This window comes from Hypomesus nipponensis, chromosome 16 (assembly GCF_054491055.1).
Source record: "Hypomesus nipponensis isolate SF chromosome 16, ASM5449105v1, whole genome shotgun sequence".
Lineage (NCBI taxonomy): Eukaryota > Metazoa > Chordata > Actinopteri > Osmeriformes > Osmeridae > Hypomesus > Hypomesus nipponensis.
The window spans coordinates 2,207,501-2,230,920 of record NC_140376.1 but is presented as its reverse complement, the minus strand read 5'-3'; the positions used below and the strand labels follow the sequence as shown (position 1 = coordinate 2,230,920).

Here is a 23,420-nt window from a genome sequence, read left to right as displayed (position 1 = left end):
GGCCGGCCCTGCGTGAACGCATACATATTTCGATGTCCCACCAATGTTGGACCAGAGAATGGCTGTTTATCAATCCGAAGAACGCACTTGCGTTCTGGAGAAGAACGTTCTTGCCAAGCGTCTTGCGAGAACGGTCTTGCAAGACCGCGAGGACGGACCATTCATTTTGCACTCGCCCGCCATCACTCCCAGTGGAACTCTGGTGGAACTGCAACCAAATTCGGTACAATGGGGCTTAATAGGGAGTGAACAGGCTCTCTATAGACGGGCTCTGACACAACCGCTTGGACACGGTGTCTAAGGTCTTTGTGCAAAGTGTAACCAGGCGGGGCTTTAACCCTCACGCTGTCCTGGTTGTCATGGCAGACCATGTCTTTAACCCTCACGCTGTCCTGGTTGTCATGGCAGACCATGTCTTTAACCCTCATGCTGTCCTGGTTGTCGTGGCAGACCATGTCTTTAACCCTCACGCTGTCCTGGTTGTCATGGCAGACCATGTCTTTAACCCTCACGCTGTCCTGGTTGTCGTGGCAGCCCATGTCTTTAACCCTCACGTTGTCCTGGTTGTCATGGCAGACCATGTCTTTAACCCTCACGCTGTCCTGGTTGTCATGGCAGACCATGTCTTTAACCCTCACGCTGTCCTGGTTGTCATGGCAGACCATGTCTTTAACCCTCACGCTGTCCTGGTTGTCATGGCAGACCATGTCTTTAACCCTCACGCTGTCCTGGTTGTCATGGCAGCCCATGTCATCCAGGTGGCGCTGTCTGAATTCAGCAGACCCCTGGTCCATAGCTCCTCTGCTTACTCAGCATCGCCCGTAAGTACAATACAGAACTGTACATTACTCGTGAAGTGACGTGTTCAAATCTCCATTTTGTCGCTTCGGATAAAATGATAAACGCATGAATAAATGAGAACAAAATTGTTTGAGAATTGGTTGGAGTGGTTATAACCTCCATGCTCATCCCTCCAGTTCAGTAGGGGAGAGGAGAACAGAGAAGCTATAAACAGAGGAGATGAAGGCAGAGCAGAGTACAATAGAATATAGTGGAATCTTGAAGTACTCATCAATGATGCAAACATTTGTTTAGAAACCGTATTTTTTATTAGCCTTTCAACCTTTCAAAACTTTCTATTTTCAAAACGAGTTTTCCTCATACATAGGGAAATTAGAGAGGACTTTTCAAACCTTGTTTTTTTGTTTTTTTTCTTCAAACTTGTTTTTCACACACAGTAAAAGGAGAGGAGAACAGAGAAGCCTTAAACAGAGTAAATGAAGGCAGAGCAGAGTACAATAGAATATAGTGGAATCTTGAAGTACTCAATGATGCAAACTTTTGTTGAGAAAATTTTTAAATACATTTTTCTTTCAACCTTTCAAAACCTTTTTTTTGTGTTTACAAAATAAATTCTAATTGAAGTACAAAAAAAACAAGATAAAAACACAATATTACACCTATTACAGATGCTAAGATCATCAAGTAAACATTATTAATGAAGCAACAATGCTGAAACAAATATGTGCTATAGAAAGGTTACCGTTAACAGTTATTCCAGCTAATTTAACAACAAGAAAAGATAAAACAGCGATTAACACTCGATGATGTTGCCGAAGTAATCCTGGTGGAATTGGTCCAAAGACCCAGATCCAGGATCAGACCAGCTTCTCCCAGTGCTGTCAGTCACCATTGGCAGGGACTCCATGACTGACCTCAGATCAGCGTCTAGACAGCACTCTCCTGCTCCATCCTCTGGGCTGCTCTCTCCTCTCCTGGCCCAGCTTCAGCACTCGAATGCAGGGAGACCAGCTCCATGCTCCCCCTCTCTGCAGGCTTCCTGGGGGTCTGGAGAGACACAAGACAAGAGACTCAGGAAAAGGGGAAAACATGGAGAAATGTGACATGAACAAACGACAGTACCTTAAAGTACAGATAGAGGGCAGTGTTGGACGTCAGCAGAGTCAGCAGCACCACCACTCTGATGATGAAAGCTGGCAGACGATTGGCTGTAACAAAAACACAGCAGAAGAAGAGAATGATCATCATCAGATCAGGATGTCAACTACCAAGGTAAAGACACATCCTGTAACTTCCATCTCCAGTCTAATGTGCTGCTACTTGTTTTTAGAGTGTGGAGCTGAGCAGTGACCAAGGTGACTGCTACTGACACATTCTGGAGGTGACTACCTGCAGATCACCACAGGACTCAAATGACTGGCAGTTAGGTTTACTCAAGACCAGCCCCGACTAAGGATCCAGAAATGTTTAAAGGCAGCCCTTTTGATGGACTTAAAAGTTGCAGGTTGTGGTTTTAAACACCATTCTCACTAACCTGCAACAGTGAGAGAGAGGAACTCACTCTCAGAGGTGAAGTTATGAGAGAAAACGTAGACTTCATAAACACAGCTGTAATTTCCTTGGTGGGCGTGGTCTGCAGCAGGAAACAGGAAGTTGGCAGAGTGATTGACAGCTGTGAGGGTGTGTGTCAGGGTTGTGTTGGAGCCAGTGAAGGTGAGGTGGAAGGAGCCTCCTGGGTACTGTGGCTGGATGGAGCAGGTGATGGTGAAGCTGTGGTCCCTGAACACCTGCAGCCCCTGCTGCTGGTCCTGGGAGACCCCTAGCATGGAGGAAGACAGGGAGATATTGGGCTGGAACAGGATATCTGCAAACAAAGGAGTAAAGAGAGAACATTCAAACAGCAGGACAAACACTTGTCTCCTTCAACTGTCATAATCCCATCAGCATGAAACTGTAAACAATAACGTCATGATATCAGAGACGTGAGGGCCCTTTGGCACACATTTTGAGCCCTTTATGCACATTTAACACAGGTAACATGTTTCAGTTTTGACAAGGTCACGTGATAATGCTGCAAAGTGCTGTACCATTCCTATTCAGAGCATTTTGAGCCCTTGCAGCCTTTTGCACTCAATCACCTACCATGTGATTTCAAGTAAGTCTGTGAGGGTTTAGGGTTGAGGGAGGAGATTGAGATTGGAAGTCAGTAATGTGTGACTGTAAACATCATCAGCTGAATAAAACAACATTGTGTGTATTACCTGAGCAGGTCACCTCCAGGGTACGGGCAGTGGTGTACCCTCTTTCCACTGCTCCACACTCCCTCAGTGCAGACTCAGACCCAACACAGTTAGATCTAAACTTCCAAACAGGATGTTCATCATCAGTGTATGTTGTTGAAACATCAGAGCCACAGTCCAGCTGTCTGCACAGTACTGCTGCAGCTCTCAGGTCCCAGGTAGACTTCCAGCCCACTCTCCTCCACTCTCCCTGGTGTTTCATCAACACTCCACCAGCACAGCGACCATCTCCTCCCTCCAGCTTCACATCATCTAGCTCTGGAGAAAAACAGGAGACAGTCAGGTCTTCTGACTCTCTGTATCCTGACAAAATACTGCATTCATCTTGGAAAGACAAACTGCTTCTTCCAGTACCTGAGCAGGTGAGTCCAACAGCATTGCCAGGTGAGCAGGTGTTTCTAGCTGAGTCTGAGGTGTTACAGGCCAGGAGACGGGACTCCGTGCCTCCACACTGGAACTCTTTATCCCAGAGTGGACCTTTCCCTTCTCCATAGAGCGCCCTCTGGAGGACTGAAGGAGCCCCACAGCCAAGCTGCCGACAGACCACCTCTGCATCCAGCCTGTCAAAGTCAGCTTCACACACTGAGACCCACGACTGATCAGACCTCACCTCCACTCTGCCAGAACACAGACCAACTCCCTCCACAAGCCTCACAGACTCTGGAGGAAGAAATGCCATAAAGATGCACATGGATGCAATCAGGGTTTTTGGCACGTGTCATGAAATTACAGGAGCTTATGACGGCAATATTTTTTCTTCTAAGGTTACAAAAACAGATAGCAGCCTTGAATCCAGTAAGTCTAGATAACCTTCATTAACATTTAAAACAATGTCTATATGTATCTGGTGTAATGTGCTGACAGCTACTGTAACAGGTTGAGACTCAGTAATGTGTGACTGCCAACATCATCAGCTGAATATAACAACATGATGTGTGTATTACCTGAGCAGGTCACCTCCGTGGTACGGGCAGCGGGATACCATGTGTACACTGTTCCACACTCCCTCAGTGCAGACTCAGACCCAACACAGTGAGATCTAAACCACCATACAGTATGTTCATCATGAGTGTATCTTGTTGAAACAGCAGAACCACAGTCCAGCTGTCTGCACAATACAGCTGCAACTCTCAGGTCCCAGGTAGACATCCAGCCCACTCTCCTCCACTCTCCCTGGTGTTTCATCAACACTCCACCAGCACAGCGACCATCTCCTCCCTCCAACTTCAAATCATCTGGCTCTGGAGAAAAACAGGAGACAGTCAGGTCATCTGACTCTCTGTATCCTGACAAAATACTGCATTCAGATTGGAAAAACAAACTGCTTCTTCTAGTTCATTTTTCTTATTCAACCTTTATTTACCCAGGAAGATCCCATTGAGATTAAAAAATCTCCTTTTAAAGGGAGATTTGGCCAAGACAGGCAGCAACATAAAAACAGAAAAGTTCCAAAAAGAAGAACACAGAAATTAGATGAGTAAAAAAATAAATAACAGGGTGCCCAATCTATAAAAGCCCCTTTTCCCATTTCTGTTCTGGTATTTGGGCCAGCGAGTATAAAGAAGTCCTGAGAACTCAAGTGTTGCCCAGTACTTTTCTGTATAATAAAAACACACAGGTAGTTTGGGAGCAGACCAAGTATTGCCTTATAAATGAAGGTGTACCAATGACAGAGCATACGGGTGGCCAAAGCAGGCCATCCTACCCAAGAGTATAACTCACAGTGGTGAGTCAGAGCTTTACAATTGGGAATTAATCGTAGAAAAGCATGGTAAGCTGTGTCCACCATACGAAGACAGTTAGCAGAGGCATGCATATATAAAAGATCATCATAGTCCAACACAGGTAAAAAAGCAGCAGCAACTAATCACTTTTTTACATTAAATGAAAAGCACAGCTCATTTTGAAAATAAAAACCCAGTTTTAACCTCAACTTTTTCACCAGGTACTGCACATGTGGCTTAAAAGTGAGGGAGTCATCAATCAAAATACCCAGATATTTATAAGAGTCAACAACCTTCATTTCACTTCCTTCAAGAGTGACCACCGAGGGGATATTCTGTGGCCCTCTCTGAGACTTTGAAAACAACATAAGTTTTGTCTTATCTGTATTCAGAACAAGTTTCAGTTGGAAAAGGGTATTTTGAACAACATTAAAAGCATTTTGCCAGATGTCAATTGCCCGAACAAGAGTTGACGCACAGCAATATATCAGTGTCATCAGCATAGAAATAAAACTTAGCGTCCAACACAATTTGACCCAGATTAATTATATAAATAGGAAATAAAAGTGGACCTAATACCGAGCCTTGTGGCACCCCTTTACAGACGGTTGCAGTATCAGAGCATAGGCCATCATATCTGATGCACTGCGATCTATCTTCAGGGTAGCTTGTGAACCAAGCAACCGCCTGCTTTGATAGCCCTGGCTTGAGGAGCCTAAGCCACAAAGCATCATGGTCGACTGTGTCAAATGCTTTAGACAGGTCAATAAACAGTGACGCACAATGTTGCCTTTTGTCAAGAGCAACAGAAATGTCATTTACCACTTTCAGAGCAGCTGTAGTAGTGCTTGTTGTGTTTTTTCCTAAAGCCTGACTGATAGGGGACACACTGCCATTTTATCAACCTATGTTGATTTTGTCGTGGCGGCCCGCCACGGCTAAATTTCTGCCGCCACGGTATCAGAAATAGGGCTGTACAAGATTTTAGGCCGTCTATCAGCAGTGATTGTTAGAGTGCTTGTCGGAGAATAGCAAGGACACGCGCCTCACAGCGCAGTTAAAGATGCACATGGATGTAATCAGGGTTTTTGACACGTGTCATGAAATTACAGGAGCTTATGAGGGCAATATTTTTTTATTTTAAGGTTACATAAACAGATAGCAGCCTTGAATTGACTAAGTCTAGAAAACTTTCATTAGCATTTAAAACAATGTAAATGTATCTGGTGTAATGTGCTGACAGCTACTGTGACAGGTTAAGACTCAGTAATGTGTGACTGCCAACATCATCAGCTGAATATAACAACATGATGTGTGTATTACCTGAGCAGGTCACCTCCAGGGTACGGGCAGTGGTGTACCCTCTTTCCACTGCTCCACACTCCCTCAGTGCAGACTCAGACCCAACACAGTGAGATATAAACCTCCATACAGTATGTTTATCATGAGTGTATCTTGTTGAAACAGCATAACCACAGTCCAGCTGTCTGCACACTACAGTTGCAGCTCTCAGGTCCCAGGTAGACATCCAGCCCACTCTCCTCCACTCTCCCTGGTGTTTCATCAACACTCCACCAGCACAGCGACCATCTCCTCCCTCCAGCCTCACATCAGAACCTGGAGAGACAGGAGACAGTCAGGTCCTCTGACTCGCTGTCTAGTCCTGTCCAGAAACAACCCCTGACCTTTAACCCCAACCCTAACATAGTTGTGTTTCCTTAGATTGACACACAGACACGAGACTAGGTCATGTACTTTAAAATAGTAGTGTCTTAAACAGCCTGTTAGTTGCCATGGTAGCATATTCTACCAACCTGGAGGTTCATCAGTGACTTCATCCTGGAGACCTGAGGAGACAATGTAGAACAGAACCTCACCATGACTTTCCAGTACTGTATGTCTACACCAGAACAAGACAGCTCTATTACCACAACGTCCATAGCTATGGTCTGGCCAGACGTGCAATCATTCATGAAGGAATAGATTCTTTCAGATCCTATTCAGATTTCCTCTATAATGCCCAGTATTTTTGGTCACACACACACAGCTCCTGGTTGTAGAGAACTTGTTAGCTGGTAGCTGTGTGCTGCCTGGAACAGCCCCAGTAGCTCATGCTGTCCTGTGTTCGGGCTGTATGAGTGTGTGTGGTAGTGTGTGTGTGTGGTAGTGTGTGTGTGGTAGTGTGCGGGTCGGCCTGAGAGTGTATGCACGAGTGTGTACCTGTGTGTGTGTGCCTGTGTGAGAGGGTTAGTGTGCGTGTGTGTGTATAAAATAGTGGTGGGCCGTTATCTACTATTACTAATACTCTTATCAGGCGATTAAAAAATATTGCCGTTAATCTATTCTCAAAGTTGGGTTGGGAGCTGGGTCTATACTACACAAGCTATGATGACTTTCACCTTGATATCTTAGCGCGGATGTATTCCTAGCCAAATTGCACTGTAGGGGGCGAGTACGAGTCTTCGAACCTGTGTGTGTGTATGAAATTACCACATCAAACGTGACGTTCTAACATGGATGCAGCTATGAAGCCGCCGGGTTTGCTTCAGGGAAAATTTATTTTTAAGAAGCTTCCCAATGGCAACCTCGACAAGACTAAGGTTGTTTGCACCTTGTGCCATGCGGAATTAGTTTACTGTAGGAGTTCTTCCAGTCTCAAATACCATCTAAACGCAAAGCATCCCTTAGCTAATGCGTAAGATGCCGGGCCAAGCACTGATGTAGCGCAGGGGAAGAGTCGTCAAACTACTGTTTGAGTGCAACCGAGGCCAGCCCGTCAGCACAGCTCTCAGTCAAGCTGACTAATCTCCTCGCTCACCTGGCATGAGAAAATCGTTCTCAAAGACTTACTTTTAGTCATTATTTGGGTAGCACACATTCTAAATGCCTTTGGCGGAATTCAAATGAGCCTACATTAAAAAATTAATCTATGCCCACCACTAGTATAAAAGTAAGTGCCTGTTGTAGTCTTTGTGAGTGTGTATGTTTGTGTGAGTGTGTTTTTTAAGTGCATTATAGTGTGTTTCAATGAGAGTGTGTGAGTATATTTGTGTTTTATTTATTTATTTACAACAGCTATGTTTCATTTGCTTAATTCCTTTCTAATCACAAACACAAATTCAGCCCAAAACACATTCTTGTTTCTAAAATACATTTACGTGGGTCTATACCAGTATAGGACAGTACTATACACTAATACAGGTCTATACCAGTATAGGACGGTGCCATATACTCTAATACAGGTCTATACCAGTATAAAACCATATACCAGTATAATGGAGCAATCCATGTCTGTACTGTATCCTAGACTGTACAGATACAACAGAGCCCTACCTGTGCTCCAGAACATGACCACCAGCATCAGGACAGGAACCATCTCTCTCTCAGACTGGGTCTCCACTGGGCTGTAGAAGACTTCTGACTGGGGAGGGCTGAGGGCAGAAAAGGCAGCTTCCATAATCTATATCTCTTCTATTTCCTGTGACGCCTTACCACAACTCTTCCACCTAATCGGCCATCATTGAGGTGGTTCTGATAAGCAAGCTGCAGGGCTAGCAACTTACAAACATTGGCCGTGAGACACACAAATTTCAATCAGGGGGGGGGGGGTCACCAAGGTCCCCTATCTCTGGAACAATCTACAAACCCATGTTCGAGACTCAGAGAGTATTACAGTAAGGTAAGTAAGAACATTTTAAACTTTTTTTTGTATTAGTTCAAGTTGTCAGAACATGGCTGTACCAAAAGACAGCACAAGGGTTAAAAGTGCAAATGGTTACGGACAACATTGCTTGTATTGGAAAGAACCAAGGTAACAATGTCAAACTCCTCAACGTGTCCCTATCACAATGATCATGCACAGTATTCTGCATCTTTAGCTACTAGATGATTGATGGAGCCATTGTGGGAGCAACCTTCGGGCGTTGTCGTGAAGTAAAGAGGCGCCATAAAAAGTGAAGTACAGCAAACATACAGTTTGCAGTGCAGAACCGTGAGTCTTAAACCGTGGCCCTCTAACCGCAATTACTCGTCATAAGAAAACAAAATACAGTGCACACAGCATTAGGCCTGCATGAAATTGTGTTGGTCAGTACGCACTATTTGAGCCAGCCCTTGCTGCACTCTTTACGGTAATTGTGCATAATACCGTTGCGTTGGTATGTTTAACCTACAGATTGACCAATCATTCTGTACAACAATATAACATTTAGGCTAGGCTTGAGTGGCACGGCGGCCAGAAGAAAATCAGTTGGCACGGCGCCGAAAGGTTTTTAAATAACATGGCCTACCTTTGATGATCTTCTCTTGAAAACGAAGTCCATTCTTTTGTCTTTTTGGATGAAATGGTTGATGGCTGGGTCATTAGCAGAATTGTCGAGAGAGGAGGCATGATATCATGATTGTTGTTGGACAGCTTTGGTGGGACTTGGTGGTGGTAGTGGTGGTGTGTGTGTGTGTGTGTGTGTGTGAGGGAGGGGGGCATTTGAGTTTGTGTCAGTGTTTGTGTTTGTGAGATAGAAAGATGGAGACATTAAAGAATTGATTTTAAAAAAGCAACAAAAAAAAACACAATATAGCGCGCACAGCATTAGGCCTGCATGAAATTGTGTTGGTCAGTACGCACTATTTGAGCCAGCCCTTGCTGCACTCTTTATGGTAATTGTGCATAATACCGTTGCGTTGGTATATTTAACCTACATATTGACCAATCATTCTGTACAACAATATAACATATAGGCTAGGCTTGAGTGGCACGGCGGCCAGAAGAAAATCAGTTGGCACGGCGGCCGAAAGGTTTTTAAATAACATGACCTACCTTTGATGATCTTCTCTTGAAAACGAAGTCCATTCTTTAGTCTTTTTGGATGAAATGGTTGATGGCTGGGTCATTAGCAGAATTGTCGAGAGAGGAGGCATGATATCATGATTGTTGTTGGTCAGCGGTTGTGGTAGTGGTGGTGTGTGTGTGTGTGAGGGGGGGGGGGGGCATTTGAGTTTGTGTCAGTGTTTGTGTTTGTGAGATAGAAAGTTGGAGACAATACAGAATTGATTTTACAAAAGCAACAAAAAAAACCACGATATAGCGCGCACAGCATTAGGCCTGCATGAAATTGTGTTGGTCAGTACGCACTATTTGAGCCAGCCCTTGCTGCACTCTTTACGGTAATTGTGCATAATACTGTAACATTGGTATGTTTAACCTACAGATTGACCAATCATTCTGTACAACAATATAACATATAGGCTTGAGTGGCACGGCGGCCAGAAGAAAATCAGTTGGCACGGCGGCCGAAAGGTTTTTAAATAACATGGCCTACCTTTGATGATCTTCTTTTGAAAACGAAGTCCATTCTTTTGTCTTTTTGGATGAAATGGTTGATGGCTGGGTCATTAGCAGAAATGTCGAGAGAGGAGGCATGATATCATGATTGTTGTTGGACAGCTTTAGTGGGACTTGGTGGTGGTGGTGGTGTGTGTGTGTGTGTGTGTGTGTGAGAGAGGGGGGGGGCATTTGAGTTTGTGTCAGTGTTTGTGAGATAGAAAAATGGAGACAGTAAAGAATTGATTTTACAAAAGCAACAAAAAAAAACACGACATAGCGCGCACAGCATTAGGCCTGCATGAAATTGTGTTGGTCAGTACGCACTATTTGAGCCAGCCCTTGCTGCACTCTTTACGGTAATTGTGCATAATACTGTTGTGTTGGTATGTTTAACCTACAGATTGACCAATCATTCTGCAGAACAATATAACATATAGGCTAGGCTTGAGTGGCACGGCGGCCAGAAGAAAATCAGTTGGCACGGCGGCCGAAAGGTTTTTAAATAACATGGCCTACCTTTGATGATCTTCTCTTGAAAACGAAGTCCATTCTTTTGTCTTTTTGGATGAAATGGTTGATGGCTGGGTCATTAGCAGAATTGTCGAGAGAGGAGGCATGATATCATGATTGTTGTTGGACAGCTTTGGTGGGACTTGGTGGTGGTGGTGTTGTGTGTGTGTGTGTGAGGGGGGGGGCAGTTGAGTTTGTGTCAAGTTTGTGTGTGTGAGATAGAAAGATAGACAGTAAAGAATTGATTTTACAAACGCAACAACAACAACAAAAACACAACACAGCGTGCACAGCATTAGGCCTGCATGAAATTGTGTTGGTCAGTACGCACTATTTGAGCCAGCCCTTGCTGCACTCTTTATGGTAATTGTGCATAATACTGTTGTGTTGGTATATTTAACCTACAGATTGACCAATCATTCTGCAGAACAATATAACATATAGGCTAGGCTTGAGTGGCACGGCGGCCAGAAGAAAATCAGTTGGCACGGCGGCCGAAAGGTTTTTAAATAACATGGCCTACCTTTGATGATCTTCTCTTGAAAACGAAGTCCATTCTTTTGTCTTTTTGGATGAAATGGTTGATGGCTGGGTCATTAGCAGAATTGTCGAGAGAGGAGGCATGATATCATGATTGTTGTTGGACAGCTTTGGTGGGACTTGGTGGTGGTGGTGTTGTGTGTGTGTGTGTGTGTGAGTGAGGGGGGGGGCAGTTGAGTTTGTGTCAAGTTTGTGTGTGTGAGATAGAAAGATAGACAGTAAAGAATTGATTTTACAAACGCAACAACAACAACAAAAACACAACACAGCGTGCACAGCATTAGGCCTGCATGAAATTGTGTTGGTCAGTTCGCACTATTTGAGCCAGCCCCTGCTGCACTCTTTACGGTAATTGTGCATAATACCGTTGCGTTGGTATGTTTAACCTACAGATTGACCAATCATTCTGCAGAACAATATAACATATAGGCTAGGCTTGAGTGGCACGGCGGCCAGAAGAAAATCAGTTGGCACGGCGGCCGAAAGGTTTTTAAATAACATGTCCTACCTTTGATGATCTTCTCTTGAAAACGAAGTCCATTCTTTAGTCTTTTTGGATGAAATGGTTGATGGCTGGGTCATTAGCAGAATTGTCGAGAGAGGAGGCATGATATCATGATTGTTGTTGGTCAGCTTTGGTGGGACTTGGTGGTGGTAGTGGTGGTGTGTGTGTGTGTGAGGGGGGGGGCATTTGAGTTTGTGTCAGTGTTTGTGTTTGTGAGATAGAAAGATGGAGACAATACAGAATTGATTTTACAAAAACAACAAAAAAAAACACGATATAGCGCGCACAGCATTAGGCCTGCATGAAATTGTGTTGGTCAGTACGCACTATTTGAGCCAGCCCTTGCTGCACTCTTTATGGTAATTGTGCATAATACTGTTGTGTTGGTATATTTAACCTACAGATTGACCAATCATTCTGCAGAACAATATAACATATAGGCTAGGCTTGAGTGGCACGGCGGCCAGAAGAAAATCAGTTGGCACGGCGGCCGAAAGGTTTTTAAATAACATGGCCTACCTTTGATGATCTTCTCTTGAAAACGAAGTCCATTCTTTTGTCTTTTTGGATGAAATGGTTGATGGCTGGGTCATTAGCAGAATTGTCGAGAGAGGAGGCATGATATCATGATTGTTGTTGGACAGCTTTAGTGGAACTTGGTGGTGTTGTGTGTGTGTGTGTGTGTGTGAGTGAGGGGGGGGGGCACTTGAGTTTGTGTCAAGTTTGTGTGTGTGAGATAGAAAGATAGACAGTAAAGAATTGACTTTACAAAAGCAACAACAACAAAAAAAACACGACACAGCGCGCACAGCATTAGGCCTGCATGAAATTGTGTTGGTCAGTACGCACTATTTGAGCCAGCCCTTGCTGCACTCTTTACGGTAATTGTGCATAATACTGTAGCGTTGGTATGTTTAACCTACAGATTGACCAATCATTCTGCAGAACAATATAACATATAGGCTAGGCTTGAGTGGCACGGCGGCCAGAAGAAAATCAGTTGGCACGGCGGCCGAAAGGTTTTGAAATAACATGGCCTACCTTTGATGATCTTCTCTTGAAAACGAAGTCCATTCTTTTGTCTTTTTGGATGAAATGGTTGATGGCTGGGTCATTAGCAGAATTGAAAAGAGAGGAGGCATGATATCATGATTGTTGTTGGACAGCTTTAGTGGAACTTGGTGGTGGTGGTGGTGTGTGTGTGTGTGTGTGTGTGTGTGTGAGAGGGGGGGGGGGCATTTGAGTTTGTGTCAGTGTTTGTGAGATAGAAAGATGGAGACAGTCAAGAATTGATTTTACATAAGCAAAAAAAAAAAACACGATATAGCGCGCACAGCATTAGGCCTGCATGAAATTGTGTTGGTCAGTACGCACTATTTGAGCCAGCCCTTGCTGCACTCTTTACGGTAATTGTGCATAATACCGTTGCGTTGGTATATTTAGCCTAGAGATTGACCAATCACTCAGCACAACAATATAACATATAGGCTAGGCTTGAGTGGCACGGCGGCCAGAAGAATATCAGTTGGCACGGCGGCCGAAAGGTTTTTAAATAACATGGCCTACCTTTGATGATCTTCTCTTGAAAACGAAGTCCATTCTTTAGTCTTTTTGGATGAAATGGTTGATGGCTGGGTCATTAAAGTAGAATTGTCAAGAGAAGAGGCATGATATCATGATTGTTGTTGGACAGCTTTAGTGGAACTTGGTGGTGGTGGTGGTGTGTGTGTGTGTGTGTGTGTGTGTGAGAGGGGGGGGGGGCATTTGAGTTTGTGTCAGTGTTTGTGAGATTGAAAGATAGACAGTAAAGACTTGATTTTACAAAAGCAACAACAACAAAAAAAACACGACACAGCGCGCACAGCATTAGGCCTGCATGAAATTGTGTTGGTCAGTACGCACTATTTGAGCCAGCCCTTGCTGCACTCTTTACGGTAATTGTGCATAATACTGTAGCGTTGGTATGTTTAACCTACAGATTGACCAATCATTCTGTACAACAATATAACATATAGGCTAGGCTTGAGTGGCACGGCGGCCAGAAGAAAATCAGTTGGCACGGCAGCCGAAAGGTTTTTAAATAACATGGCCTACCTTTGATGATCTTCTCTTGAAAACGAAGTCCATTCTTTAGTCTTTTTGGATGAAATGGTTGATGGCTGGGTCATTAAAGTAGAATTGTCAAGAGAAGAGGCATGATATCATGATTGTTGTTGGACAGCTTTAGTGGAACTTGGTGGTGTTGTGTGTGTGTGTGTGTGTGTGTGTGAGTGAGGGGGGGGGGGCACTTGAGTTTGTGTCAAGTTTGTGTGTGTGAGATAGAAAGATAGACAGTAAAGAATTGATTTTACAAAAGCAACAACAACAAAAAAAACACGACACAGCGCGCACAGCATTAGGCCTGCATGAAATTGTGTTGGTCAGTACGCACTATTTGAGCCAGCCCTTGCTGCACTCTTTACGGTAATTGTGCATAATACTGTAACATTGGTATGTTTAACCTACAGATTGACCAATCATTCTGTACAACAATATAACATATAGGCTTGAGTGGCACGGCGGCCAGAAGAAAATCAGTTGGCACGGCGGCCGAAAGGTTTTTAAATAACATGGCCTACCTTTGATGATCTTCTCTTGAAGACGAAGTCCATTCTTTAGTCTTTTTGGATGAATTGGTTGATGGCTGGGTCATTAAAGTAGAATTGTCAAGAGAGGAGGCATGATATCATGATTGTTGTTGGACAGCTTTAGTGGGACTTGGTGGTGGTAGTGGTGTGTGTGTGTGTGTGTGTGTGTGAGAGGGGGGGGCATTTGAGTTTGTGTCAGTGTTTGTGAGATAGAAAGATGGAGACAGTAAAGAATTGATTTTACATAAGCAACAAAAAAAAACACGATATAGCGCGCACAGCATTAGGCCTGCATGAAATTGTGTTGGTCAGTACGCACTATTTGAGCCAGCCCTTGCTGCACTCTTTACGGTAATTGTGCATAATACCGTTGCGTTGGTATATTTAGCCTAGAGATTGACCAATCACTCAGCACAACAATATAACATATAGGCTAGGCTTGAGTGGCACGGCGGCCAGAAGAATATCAGTTGGCACGGCGGCCGAAAGGTTTTTAAATAACATGGCCTACCTTTGATGATCTTCTCTTGAAAACGAAGTCCATTCTTTAGTCTTTTTGGATGAAATGGTTGATGGCTGGGTCATTAAAGTAGAATTGTCAAGAGAAGAGGCATGATATCATGATTGTTGTTGGACAGCTTTAGTGGAACTTGGTGGTGGTGGTGGTGTGTGTGTGTGTGTGTGTGTGTGAGTGAGGGGGGGGGGCACTTGAGTTTGTGTCAAGTTTGTGTGTGTGAGATAGAAAGATAGACAGTAAAGAATTGACTTTACAAAAGCAACAACAACAACAAAAACACGACACAGCGCGCACAGCATTAGGCCTGCATGAAATTGTGTTGGTCAGTACGCACTATTTGAGCCAGCCCTTGCTGCACTCTTTACGGTAATTGTGCATAATACTGTTGCGTTGGTATATTTAGCCTAGAGATTGACCAATCACTCAGCACAACAATATAACATATAGGCTAGGCTTGAGTGGCACGGCGGCCAGAAGAAAATCAGTTGGCACGGCGGCCGAAAGGTTTTGAAATAACATGGCCTACCTTTGATGATCTTCTCTTGAAAACGAAGTCCATTCTTTTGTCTTTTTGGATGAATTGGTTGATGGCTGGGTCATTAAAGTAGAATTGTCAAGAGAGGAGGCATGATATCATGATTGTTGTTGGACAGCTTTAGTGGGACTTGGTGGTGGTGGTGTTGTGCGTGTGTGTGTGAGGGGGGGGGGGGGTGCTCATTACCAGGCCCCAACCTAATACGCGGGCGCAGAATTCCGACAAAACCCCGAAAAAACGTTACTTTTTTTCAATATCTGGCAACATTTAATTGACCATTTTCGGTGTCAAACTGTTGTGGAACATCTTTGGCCGCGGCCGTAAAGTTTTTAAATGACATGGCCTCGCTGCCTACCTTTGATGAACTTTGAAAACAAAGTCCATTATCCTGTCCTTGTGGAAATAATTGGTTGATTGCTGGGTCCTGCACCTTTTAATTTAAAATGTCCTCCTAAAATGTCCTGTAATTGTTAATGTCATCCTTGCGGCTTCCATTGTGAAGTAAACGAACAAACTAACATTAGAGTTTGCTCGTTTGTCAGATTCAAACAGGGCTGACAATTAATTTATTTTTATCTCGGAGTTTTCTGAAAACTCCAACGAGACGACATTTCACGTGTGTTTGCACCCTCCCGCCCCTTCCATTACTGTTCACCACGTTGGGAGTATGGAAACAAATCGTGACCAAAATTAAAATTAAAATGCATTTTCAGAAATGCTCTTTCATTTTAAGAAAGTAGTTGCATTATTTGACTCATAAATTTTATTAGTAATCAATCATCCTATTTGCATTTTAATTTTCTTCTTCAAGAGTGCTCAATCTTTCACTTAATTAAAATGAAAAAGAAATACACATTTGAGATTTAAATAGATACCAACATTCAATCTGAAATGTAGCTCAAATTTGAAATTTAAAATGCATTAAGACTGCTCACATGTTTTGCCATAATCAAAAAGAAAACAAAGCAGACATTGCTTTTTCGTTTTCGTTGTCTTCCCGCAAACTTCTGCCCATAATTCGAAAACGAAAAAACAATTTGAGTGGCGCAGCAGCATGACGTCGGTAGCCGCTCTTCTTCATCTCCCTGCTGACCGAGCTACCCATCGTGTTCGGTAGGGGGCGGTCTGTACATTTGCATTACATCAGAATCAGAAAGGGTTTTATTCGCCATGAAAATTTGCACAGGAATTCACTTTGGCAGGAAGGTTCATACATTAAACATATTGGAATCATAACACTTAAATATGTGGACAAAATGAGCCAAGTAAGTCTAGCATTGGATAAAAGCGTCTGCTAAATGAATAAATGTAATACTAAGGGGATTTAGAATAGACAAGCTTGAGTGTGCGGTTTTTTCTACTTTAAGTTAACAGTATTTTTCATTCGCACCCTAAATTGCCTTTTTTTTTTTACAAGTAGAGCGCGCCTATCCTTACAAATAACTTCAGCAGACCCCTGGTTCATAGCTCCTCTGCTCACTCAGCATCAGCCGTAAGTACAATACAGAACTGTACATTGTTCGTGAAGTGACGTGTTCAAATCTCCCTTTTGTTGCATTCGATAAAATGACAAACGCATAAACTCCATGCTCATCCCTCCATTTCAGTAGGGGAGAGGAGAACAGAGAAGCCTTAAACAGAGGAGATGAAAGCAGAGCAGAGTACAATAGAATATAGTGGAATCTTGAAGTACTCATCAATGATGCAAACATTTGTTTAGAAACCGTATTTTTTATTAATATTTCAACCTTTCAAAACTTTCTATTTTCAAAACGAGTTTTCCTCATACATAGGGAAATTAGAGAGGACTTTTCAAACCTTGTTTTTTTGTTTTTTTTCTTCAAACTCGTTTTTCACACACAGTAAAAGGAGAGGAGAACAGAGAAGCCTTAAACAGAGTAAATGAAAGCAGAGCAGAGTACAATAGAATATAGTAGAATCTTGAAGTACTCAATGATGCAAACTTTTGTTTAGAAACTTTTTAAATACATTTTGCTTTCAACCTTACAAAACCATTTTTTGTGTTAACAAAAGTAATTTCAAATTAAAGCACCAAAAAAGATAGAAAAACACAATATTACTCTTAATACAGATACTAAGTTATTCAAGTACACATTATTAATGAAGCAACCATGCTAAAACAAATATGTGCTTTAGAAAAGTTACCATTAACAGTTAATCAAGCAAATATAACAACAAGATAAAACATTTATTGACACTCGATGATGTTGCCGATATTTAAGTAATTCTGGTGGAACTGGTCCAAAGGTCCAAATGATCCAGGCTCAGACCAGCTTCTCCCAGTGCTGTCAGTCACCATTGGCAGTGACTCTATGATTGACCTCAGATCAGCGTCTAGACAGCACTCTCCTTTTCCTCCATCCTCTGGGCTGCTCTCTCCTCTCCTGGCCCAGCAAGGAGACCAGCTCCATGCTCCCCCTCACTGCAGGCACTCCAAGTTTGTTTGAAAAGTTGTCAGCCCTGCAATCTACCAGTCAGTCCAAATCTGCGAGTTTCCCTGTCCCATCCAATGTCTATAAAGCCGAATAATGGATTTTGGTGTTTCAAAACCCTTTGACACTGTATGACTATGTTTAGCTTGTGTTCTGCCCCTCTCTCTTACCAACCGTCTCTGGAGGAGGGGATTCCTCTCTGAATTGCTCCTCCCAAGGTTTCTTCCATTTTTTCTCCCGTTTGGAGTTTTTCCTTGTCTTCCTTGAGGGTTTAGGTTGGTTGAGGGGCAGTTCTATGGGCGTATGTGAAACCCTCTGTGACATGCTTGCGTGTAAAAAGGGCTATACAAATAAATTTGATTTAATTTGATACCAGGCCATGTTAGAGAGTCAGACAGTATAACAATAATATTGGTGTCTAAAAATGTGTCTATGAAGTTTGTACCATATAGGCCAGGAGTCCCCAAACCTTTTTCTGTGCGGGCCAGATCATTTTTCCTTTCTTTAATGTGGGCCCGGGTCGGTCTGTAACAGAACATTACATGGGTCTGAGTGACTACCAGTATTGTGCAGATTTGATTATAATTTTAAATGTATTTATTATGCTAGATTATCTATTATTAGTCTATTATTTTGTTATGCACTGTACAACCATACATATCAATGGTTATATAATCTATTAAAAGAGCTTTAATAGCATAGATATATATAAAAGTCTTTATATCAGTTTATGAAATTGGACATTCCCATAAGATGACGGTAGAGGGTGCTATGCCACAGTCTTTTGGTGTCCCATCGCGAAGTTAGGAATGTACAACGATGGGATGTCTTGGGGGTGTTTAAATAAAGGGAGTTGTCGCAGATTTACAAATATGTGCATCGAGCAATTAGATTTCCTGAAGGTATACCCTGTAGTTTGAGACCTGTCGCTGTGTCTGGTAGACTTGTAGATCTTGTCCGTCGTACGCACTCCGCTCTAGTCACGCTTGTGAATCCGAAGAACCCCCTGGTAGACGTGGTCACCCAACAATCAGTTGGCGTGTCCCGACACGGCTGCCAGAGAGCTGCGGAGTGGTCCTATGATTTCTTATCAACGGCTTCTCATTGCTTGCCAACAAGAAACTGCAAGTGGATTGACTGTCTTTAACGATTTTTTTAAGGCCAAAGTGGAAGACTGTCCGCCTCTAAGATGTCTGTAGCGGGCTTCAAGAAGCAGTTTTATAAAGCCAGCCAGGTTAGCGGAAAACTTTCCTCCTACTTCAACGTTAGCTAGCACAACAGACAGTCAGCTCGCTTTGTATGTAACGCTAGCTCGAGCTAGCCAGTGTAGATAATGTTAGCTTAGCTAACTTTTATTGTATTCTTTATTTGAATTAATTTAACATAGCGTTACCTATTATTATGTTTCCTACCGATTTAAATGCATATAACAATTGTGTAACTAGTTAGCTGAGTACCATTTTATTTCGGCAAAGTTTAACTATATGATGAGATGAACTTTGAGTCGCTAGCTTGGTAGTTAAAGTTATTGTGATTTTTGCAAGGTAGCTTTAGCTCTGCTAGCTTCCTAGCTGAAGTTAATTGAAAACACTGTGGTATCCTAGCAACTGTATCAGACCGTTACGGTGCGTGTTGACAGACAGCTGTCACTCAACCAGGCACTTGTACGTCACTTCAGGGTATGCGCAGTTATTGTTAACAGATGTCTTATAACCGTACCTTTAAGAGACGTATTCTCTCCAAGCGTGAACTTTAAAGCGTATTATTATAACATGATGTCATTGAACAGTTATTAAGTGTTACTGACTGTTGTAAAATATGGTAATGTGCGTTAATAGCTGACAACTTGAGACGTTGATATGATTCATTTTCGTCAGCATAAATCTGATCTCACTACCAGTTGATGTTTCAGAGACTTTTGAGTCAGCCTCCTCTCTTCCTGTTCCTGCTGAGATCAGCAGGAAAGACATTTGGTTTCTCCCCCAACTTCCTGTGTAGTTCCCAGTAGGGAAGACAAAGGAAGAGAAAAAGGTTAGAAGGGAGTATGTCTGGAGGGAAAATCTGCAAGATGTAGAGGCCACACTGCTGTGTGTGTGTTTGTGTGTGTGTGTGTGTGTGTGTTGTAGACAGCTAGATGAAGGAGGTAGCTCTCCCCTAATTGGTCTGCAATGCAGTTTCGCAGCTCTTGCCAGGGCATGAGTCAATAGTGCTTTACACCAGCAAGAAAAATCCTGTCCCCTTTGAAAGCAGGACTGTCACAGTGCAGTTCCTCGTGGGGATCATAGCACAGTCTGGTACAGCTGCCAGTTGAGCTCTCATGGTTTGTGACGATTTGTATTTTGTTGCTGGCCTAATTGCAGGAGCGGGTAAGATAATGTGTGCAGCTGTAGCTCTGTATTCTTGTGGAATGCAGGAAGTTTCACAACGGACAACTGAAGAATGCTTTCCACGACCACACACACACACACACACCCTCGCTTACAGTAACTGTCCCTGTTTTCTCATCTAGTCTGTGTCCGACGCTGAATCTAATCACGCTGCCTTTCTCTTGATTGATCTCTCCTTTTCTCAACATTTACACACCCCGTCATATCGCACGATTTAAGACAAGCCGTACCCATCCTGTGTTTTTGGTGCAGATTCATACTGAGGAGTTTGGGAGAAACAGGAAGAGGTTGCTCAGTGGTCAGAGATAGGGCTCTGCAGAGGGTTGATTTCTCTCTCTCAGCCAGGGGCAGCTACTCTGAAGAGATCATATCTCGCTGGAAAGGTTAAGCTAACATTACTGAACAGTTGCACCTCTTCTTGCCCACTCTTCCAACTGCACACAGACACACACACTCACAGCTTGTCACTAGACCATTGAGCCTAGTAGTCTATTCTGCTAATGGTGTGCCACTATTTGACAGTGGGATATATATAAGCTGGTCTATGTAGGGTTACAGTGTAACTAATGAATGTGTATCTAGGCTACCAGATTCAAAATATATAGCAGGTGAGCAGGTCTGAGGTCTGTGGCCTGTAGGGTTGTGTTTGTGTGTGTGACAGAGAGAGAGAAAGAGATAGGGACACAGAGAGTGTGTGTGAGTGTGTGTGAGCGTGTGTGGGAGAGAAATTGTAAGCAATTGTGTGTGTGTGTGTGTGTGTGTTTGTGTGTTAGGGAGTGAATGTGAGAGAGAGTGTGTGCGTGTGCGTGTTATCTAGGGCGGTTTGGTATGTATGCCAGGACACTCCTGCTCCCTGGCAGCATGTCCTCCATTGTTGAGGAGCTGGTTGATGCGACTGACTCACCAACACACCGTCCCCTCTCCCAATCACAAAACAATCCCACCATTCTCCGCCTCCCAATCACTTCTCACGCCGTTTCCAATCCCACCGGGCTATTTTCCCTTTCTCGCTTGTTCTGTTAGTGGAGCTGCCAGCTACTGTAGCAGACACTAATGTAGCCTTGTGTGGCAGTCTTGTCTCCTCTGCAATGCTGATATGAGAACCATATCTGCCAACGGAGAATCCAAACAAAGCCATATTATGTGGAGCGATTCTTCACCTCCAGATGTTTCCAGCCGTCTCTGCAGCCGTTGGCCCTCTTGTCTACTACTCATAGTCAGACGGGAAGGCCTAAAGGATCTCCTATATGCTTTATAGTTCGTGTCTTGGAATAGACTCTAAACTGATGTTAGGAAAACCTAACCTTTTTCCATGCTGTGCCGTATTCGCGTGCAAGATAAAGGTGAACACACTGCGGCCTCTGTTCACATAGAAGACTTTGATGGGAGATATTTACATGAGTCACCTCTCTCTGTGTCTGGTATCCCTACGGTGTTCCTGGTTATCCATTCATGCCCAGGTTTACATAACATTTACATTTAGTCATTTAGCAGAAGCTCTTATCCAGAGGGACTTACAGTAAGTACAGGGACATTCCCCCTGAGGCAAGTAGGGTGAAGTGCCTTGCCCAAGGACACAACGTCGTTTTGCACGGCCGGGAATCAAACCGGCAACTTTCTGATTACTAGCCCGATTCTCTAACCACTCAGCCACCTGACTCCCTAACAGGTGGGGGAAGAGGGGCGGAGCCAGCACGTGGAAGTGACATCTTCCAGGACCCAGCAGCAGTTAGTCGCCTCTCCTCTCTCTCGCTCTGCGGTGTCACCGAGGCCTGGTGAGAAGCTAGCGCTCTCTGGTCTGGTGCGAGTTAGTAGCCATGCCCATTTCCTGGTTCACATGCTGCAGTCATTAGACCAGGCTTGATGTGCTGCTGTGTCTGGGGTCCTCAGGGCCCCCGTGGGGGGCAGGGCCTCCCTGGGGGGCAGGGCCTCATTAGAGGTCTGGGTATCCAGAGCATGTCAGTCCACAAGCCCCACAGTAACACAGAGGACACAAGTGAGGTTGCGTAGAGACTGTGCTAAGCCTTGCGACAACATCGTATTTCAGGTCGATCTGGTGTTTTGCCCAGCACAGACCTACAATAGGTGTGTACACCTCTTCAAATGGACGAGGACTTTAGTCGATCTAGACTTGTTATTGAACCGTGAAGCAGTGCTGGCTTGTTTGTCTGTCTGTCAGTCAGTCCTCGTGATCTGATCCCAGATCCCCAGGGCAGAGAAAGCTATCATGTGCTTCTCACCACGGTTCATGGCTGTGTCTTAAAGGTTGTTGACCTATCTGACATGCTGCGCTTTTATAAATAGAGCCTGCTGAGGGATGTGCACTCACTAGTCATCACGATAAGGCCTCTTCAGTTTGCAATGCCCACGTCTTTAACATGTTTTATAGAAGGAAGTTTGCAAAGCATAAAAAGTAAGGCTTGTGTTTTGCCTGAGGAAAGTGGTGAGACCCCCATGAATCACCCCACCCATCTAGTCAGAGCGAGACGCCAGAGTTTATTTCCGGTTGAGCACAGTCCAGCCTGGGAAACAGCCCTCCATAGAGATAGCCCTCCATATAGCCCAGACCAAGAGATAGCCCTCCATATAGCCCAGACCCAGAGATAGCCCAGACCAAGAGATAGCCCTCCATATAGCCCAGACCAAGAGATAGCCCTCCATATAGCCCAGACCAAGAGATAGCCCTCCATATAGCCCAGACCAAGAGATAGCCCTCCATATAGCCCAGACCAAGAGATAGCCCTCCATATAGCCCAGACCAAGAGATAGCCCTCCATATAGCCCAGACCAAGAGATAGCCCTCCATACACCCTGACAAACTGAGAGACCAGTATCTGCTCCGATTTATCTCAGCAGGAGAAAAACATCAAATTGTCCCCACAACCTGTTGTTGTTTATGTTCCACTGTTTGTAACTGAGTTAGACCTGTAGGACAGGACAAAGGCTGGACTGAACCGCTCTGGACAGCAGGGCAGCAAGCTGAAGTCAGAGCATGTAGAATCGGCCATGTTGGGTCCAGGCTAGACCTTACAGCCCGAGAACTGGGAGAAAAAACTTGCTGAGTTTGTCTGTAAAAGCGTGCTCATAAACCAAGCACGTATGCTTTCAATTAAGCATAGCCTGCGTCATCTCCAAAAACATGAGCAAATCAGTTGTCTCTGTTTAAAAAGAGGCCTTTAAACATTTCCAGAATATCGC

The 23,420-nt window shown here is 43.9% G+C and overlaps 2 protein-coding genes and 1 long non-coding RNA gene across 7 annotated transcripts in view; 1 reads left to right on the top strand and 2 right to left on the bottom strand.

The window, feature by feature from the left end:
- Positions 1 to 1,086: 1,086 nt before the first annotated feature.
- Positions 1,087 to 12,360, bottom strand: LOC146254332 (scavenger receptor cysteine-rich type 1 protein M130-like). Of its 3 annotated transcripts, none has more exons than XM_084675605.1 (10): positions 9,115 to 12,360; positions 8,159 to 8,256; positions 6,640 to 6,672; positions 6,149 to 6,442; positions 4,046 to 4,342; positions 3,456 to 3,761; positions 3,063 to 3,359; positions 2,336 to 2,665; positions 1,924 to 2,009; positions 1,087 to 1,848 (listed from the first exon to the last, which is right to left on the bottom strand). In XM_084675605.1, the coding sequence occupies exons 1-10, from the start codon at positions 9,306 to 9,308 to the stop codon at positions 1,729 to 1,731; spliced, it is 2,055 nt and encodes a 684-aa protein (XP_084531731.1). In that variant the 5' UTR covers positions 9,309 to 12,360; the 3' UTR covers positions 1,087 to 1,728. The 3 variants fall into 3 exon arrangements, with proteins under 3 accessions (XP_084531731.1, XP_084531732.1, XP_084531733.1); XM_084675606.1 differs by having other exon boundaries at positions 2,363 to 2,665; XM_084675607.1 differs by having other exon boundaries at positions 8,159 to 12,360.
- A 4,770-nt stretch (positions 12,361 to 17,130) lies between these two features.
- LOC146254331 (uncharacterized) lies at positions 17,131 to 18,884 on the bottom strand. Of its 2 annotated transcripts, none has more exons than XR_014731472.1 (3): positions 18,744 to 18,884; positions 18,006 to 18,360; positions 17,131 to 17,834 (listed from the first exon to the last, which is right to left on the bottom strand). It is a non-coding gene; the product is annotated as an uncharacterized LOC146254331 (long non-coding RNA). The 2 variants fall into 2 exon arrangements; XR_014731471.1 differs by having other exon boundaries at positions 17,131 to 18,177; positions 18,305 to 18,360.
- sh3gl1b (SH3-domain GRB2-like 1b) overlaps positions 18,620 to 23,420 on the top strand; it is an 11,522-nt gene continuing 6,721 nt past the window's right edge. Inside the window, exon 1 of one of the 2 annotated variants that reach the window (XM_084675912.1) lies at positions 18,620 to 19,069. In XM_084675912.1, the coding sequence (XP_084532038.1) occupies positions 19,025 to 19,069 (45 nt within the window). In that variant the 5' untranslated portion in view covers positions 18,620 to 19,024. The remainder of the gene's footprint in view (positions 19,070 to 23,420) is intronic. The other variant, XM_084675913.1, reaches the window with a different exon arrangement.

Bases quoted from the DNA above. Each gene is read 5' to 3' on its own strand.
- LOC146254332 (XM_084675605.1), bottom strand. From the start codon at position 9,308: ATGCCCCCCTCCCTCACACACACACACACACACACACACCACCACTAC. The intron at 3,762-4,045 runs GTAATACACACA...TTCTTCCTCCAG, and splicing joins CACGGAGGTGACCTGCTCAG to AGTCTGTGAGGCTTGTGGAG. The intron at 3,360-3,455 runs GTACTGGAAGAA...GTTTTTCTCCAG, and splicing joins TGTTGGACTCACCTGCTCAG to AGCTAGATGATGTGAAGCTG.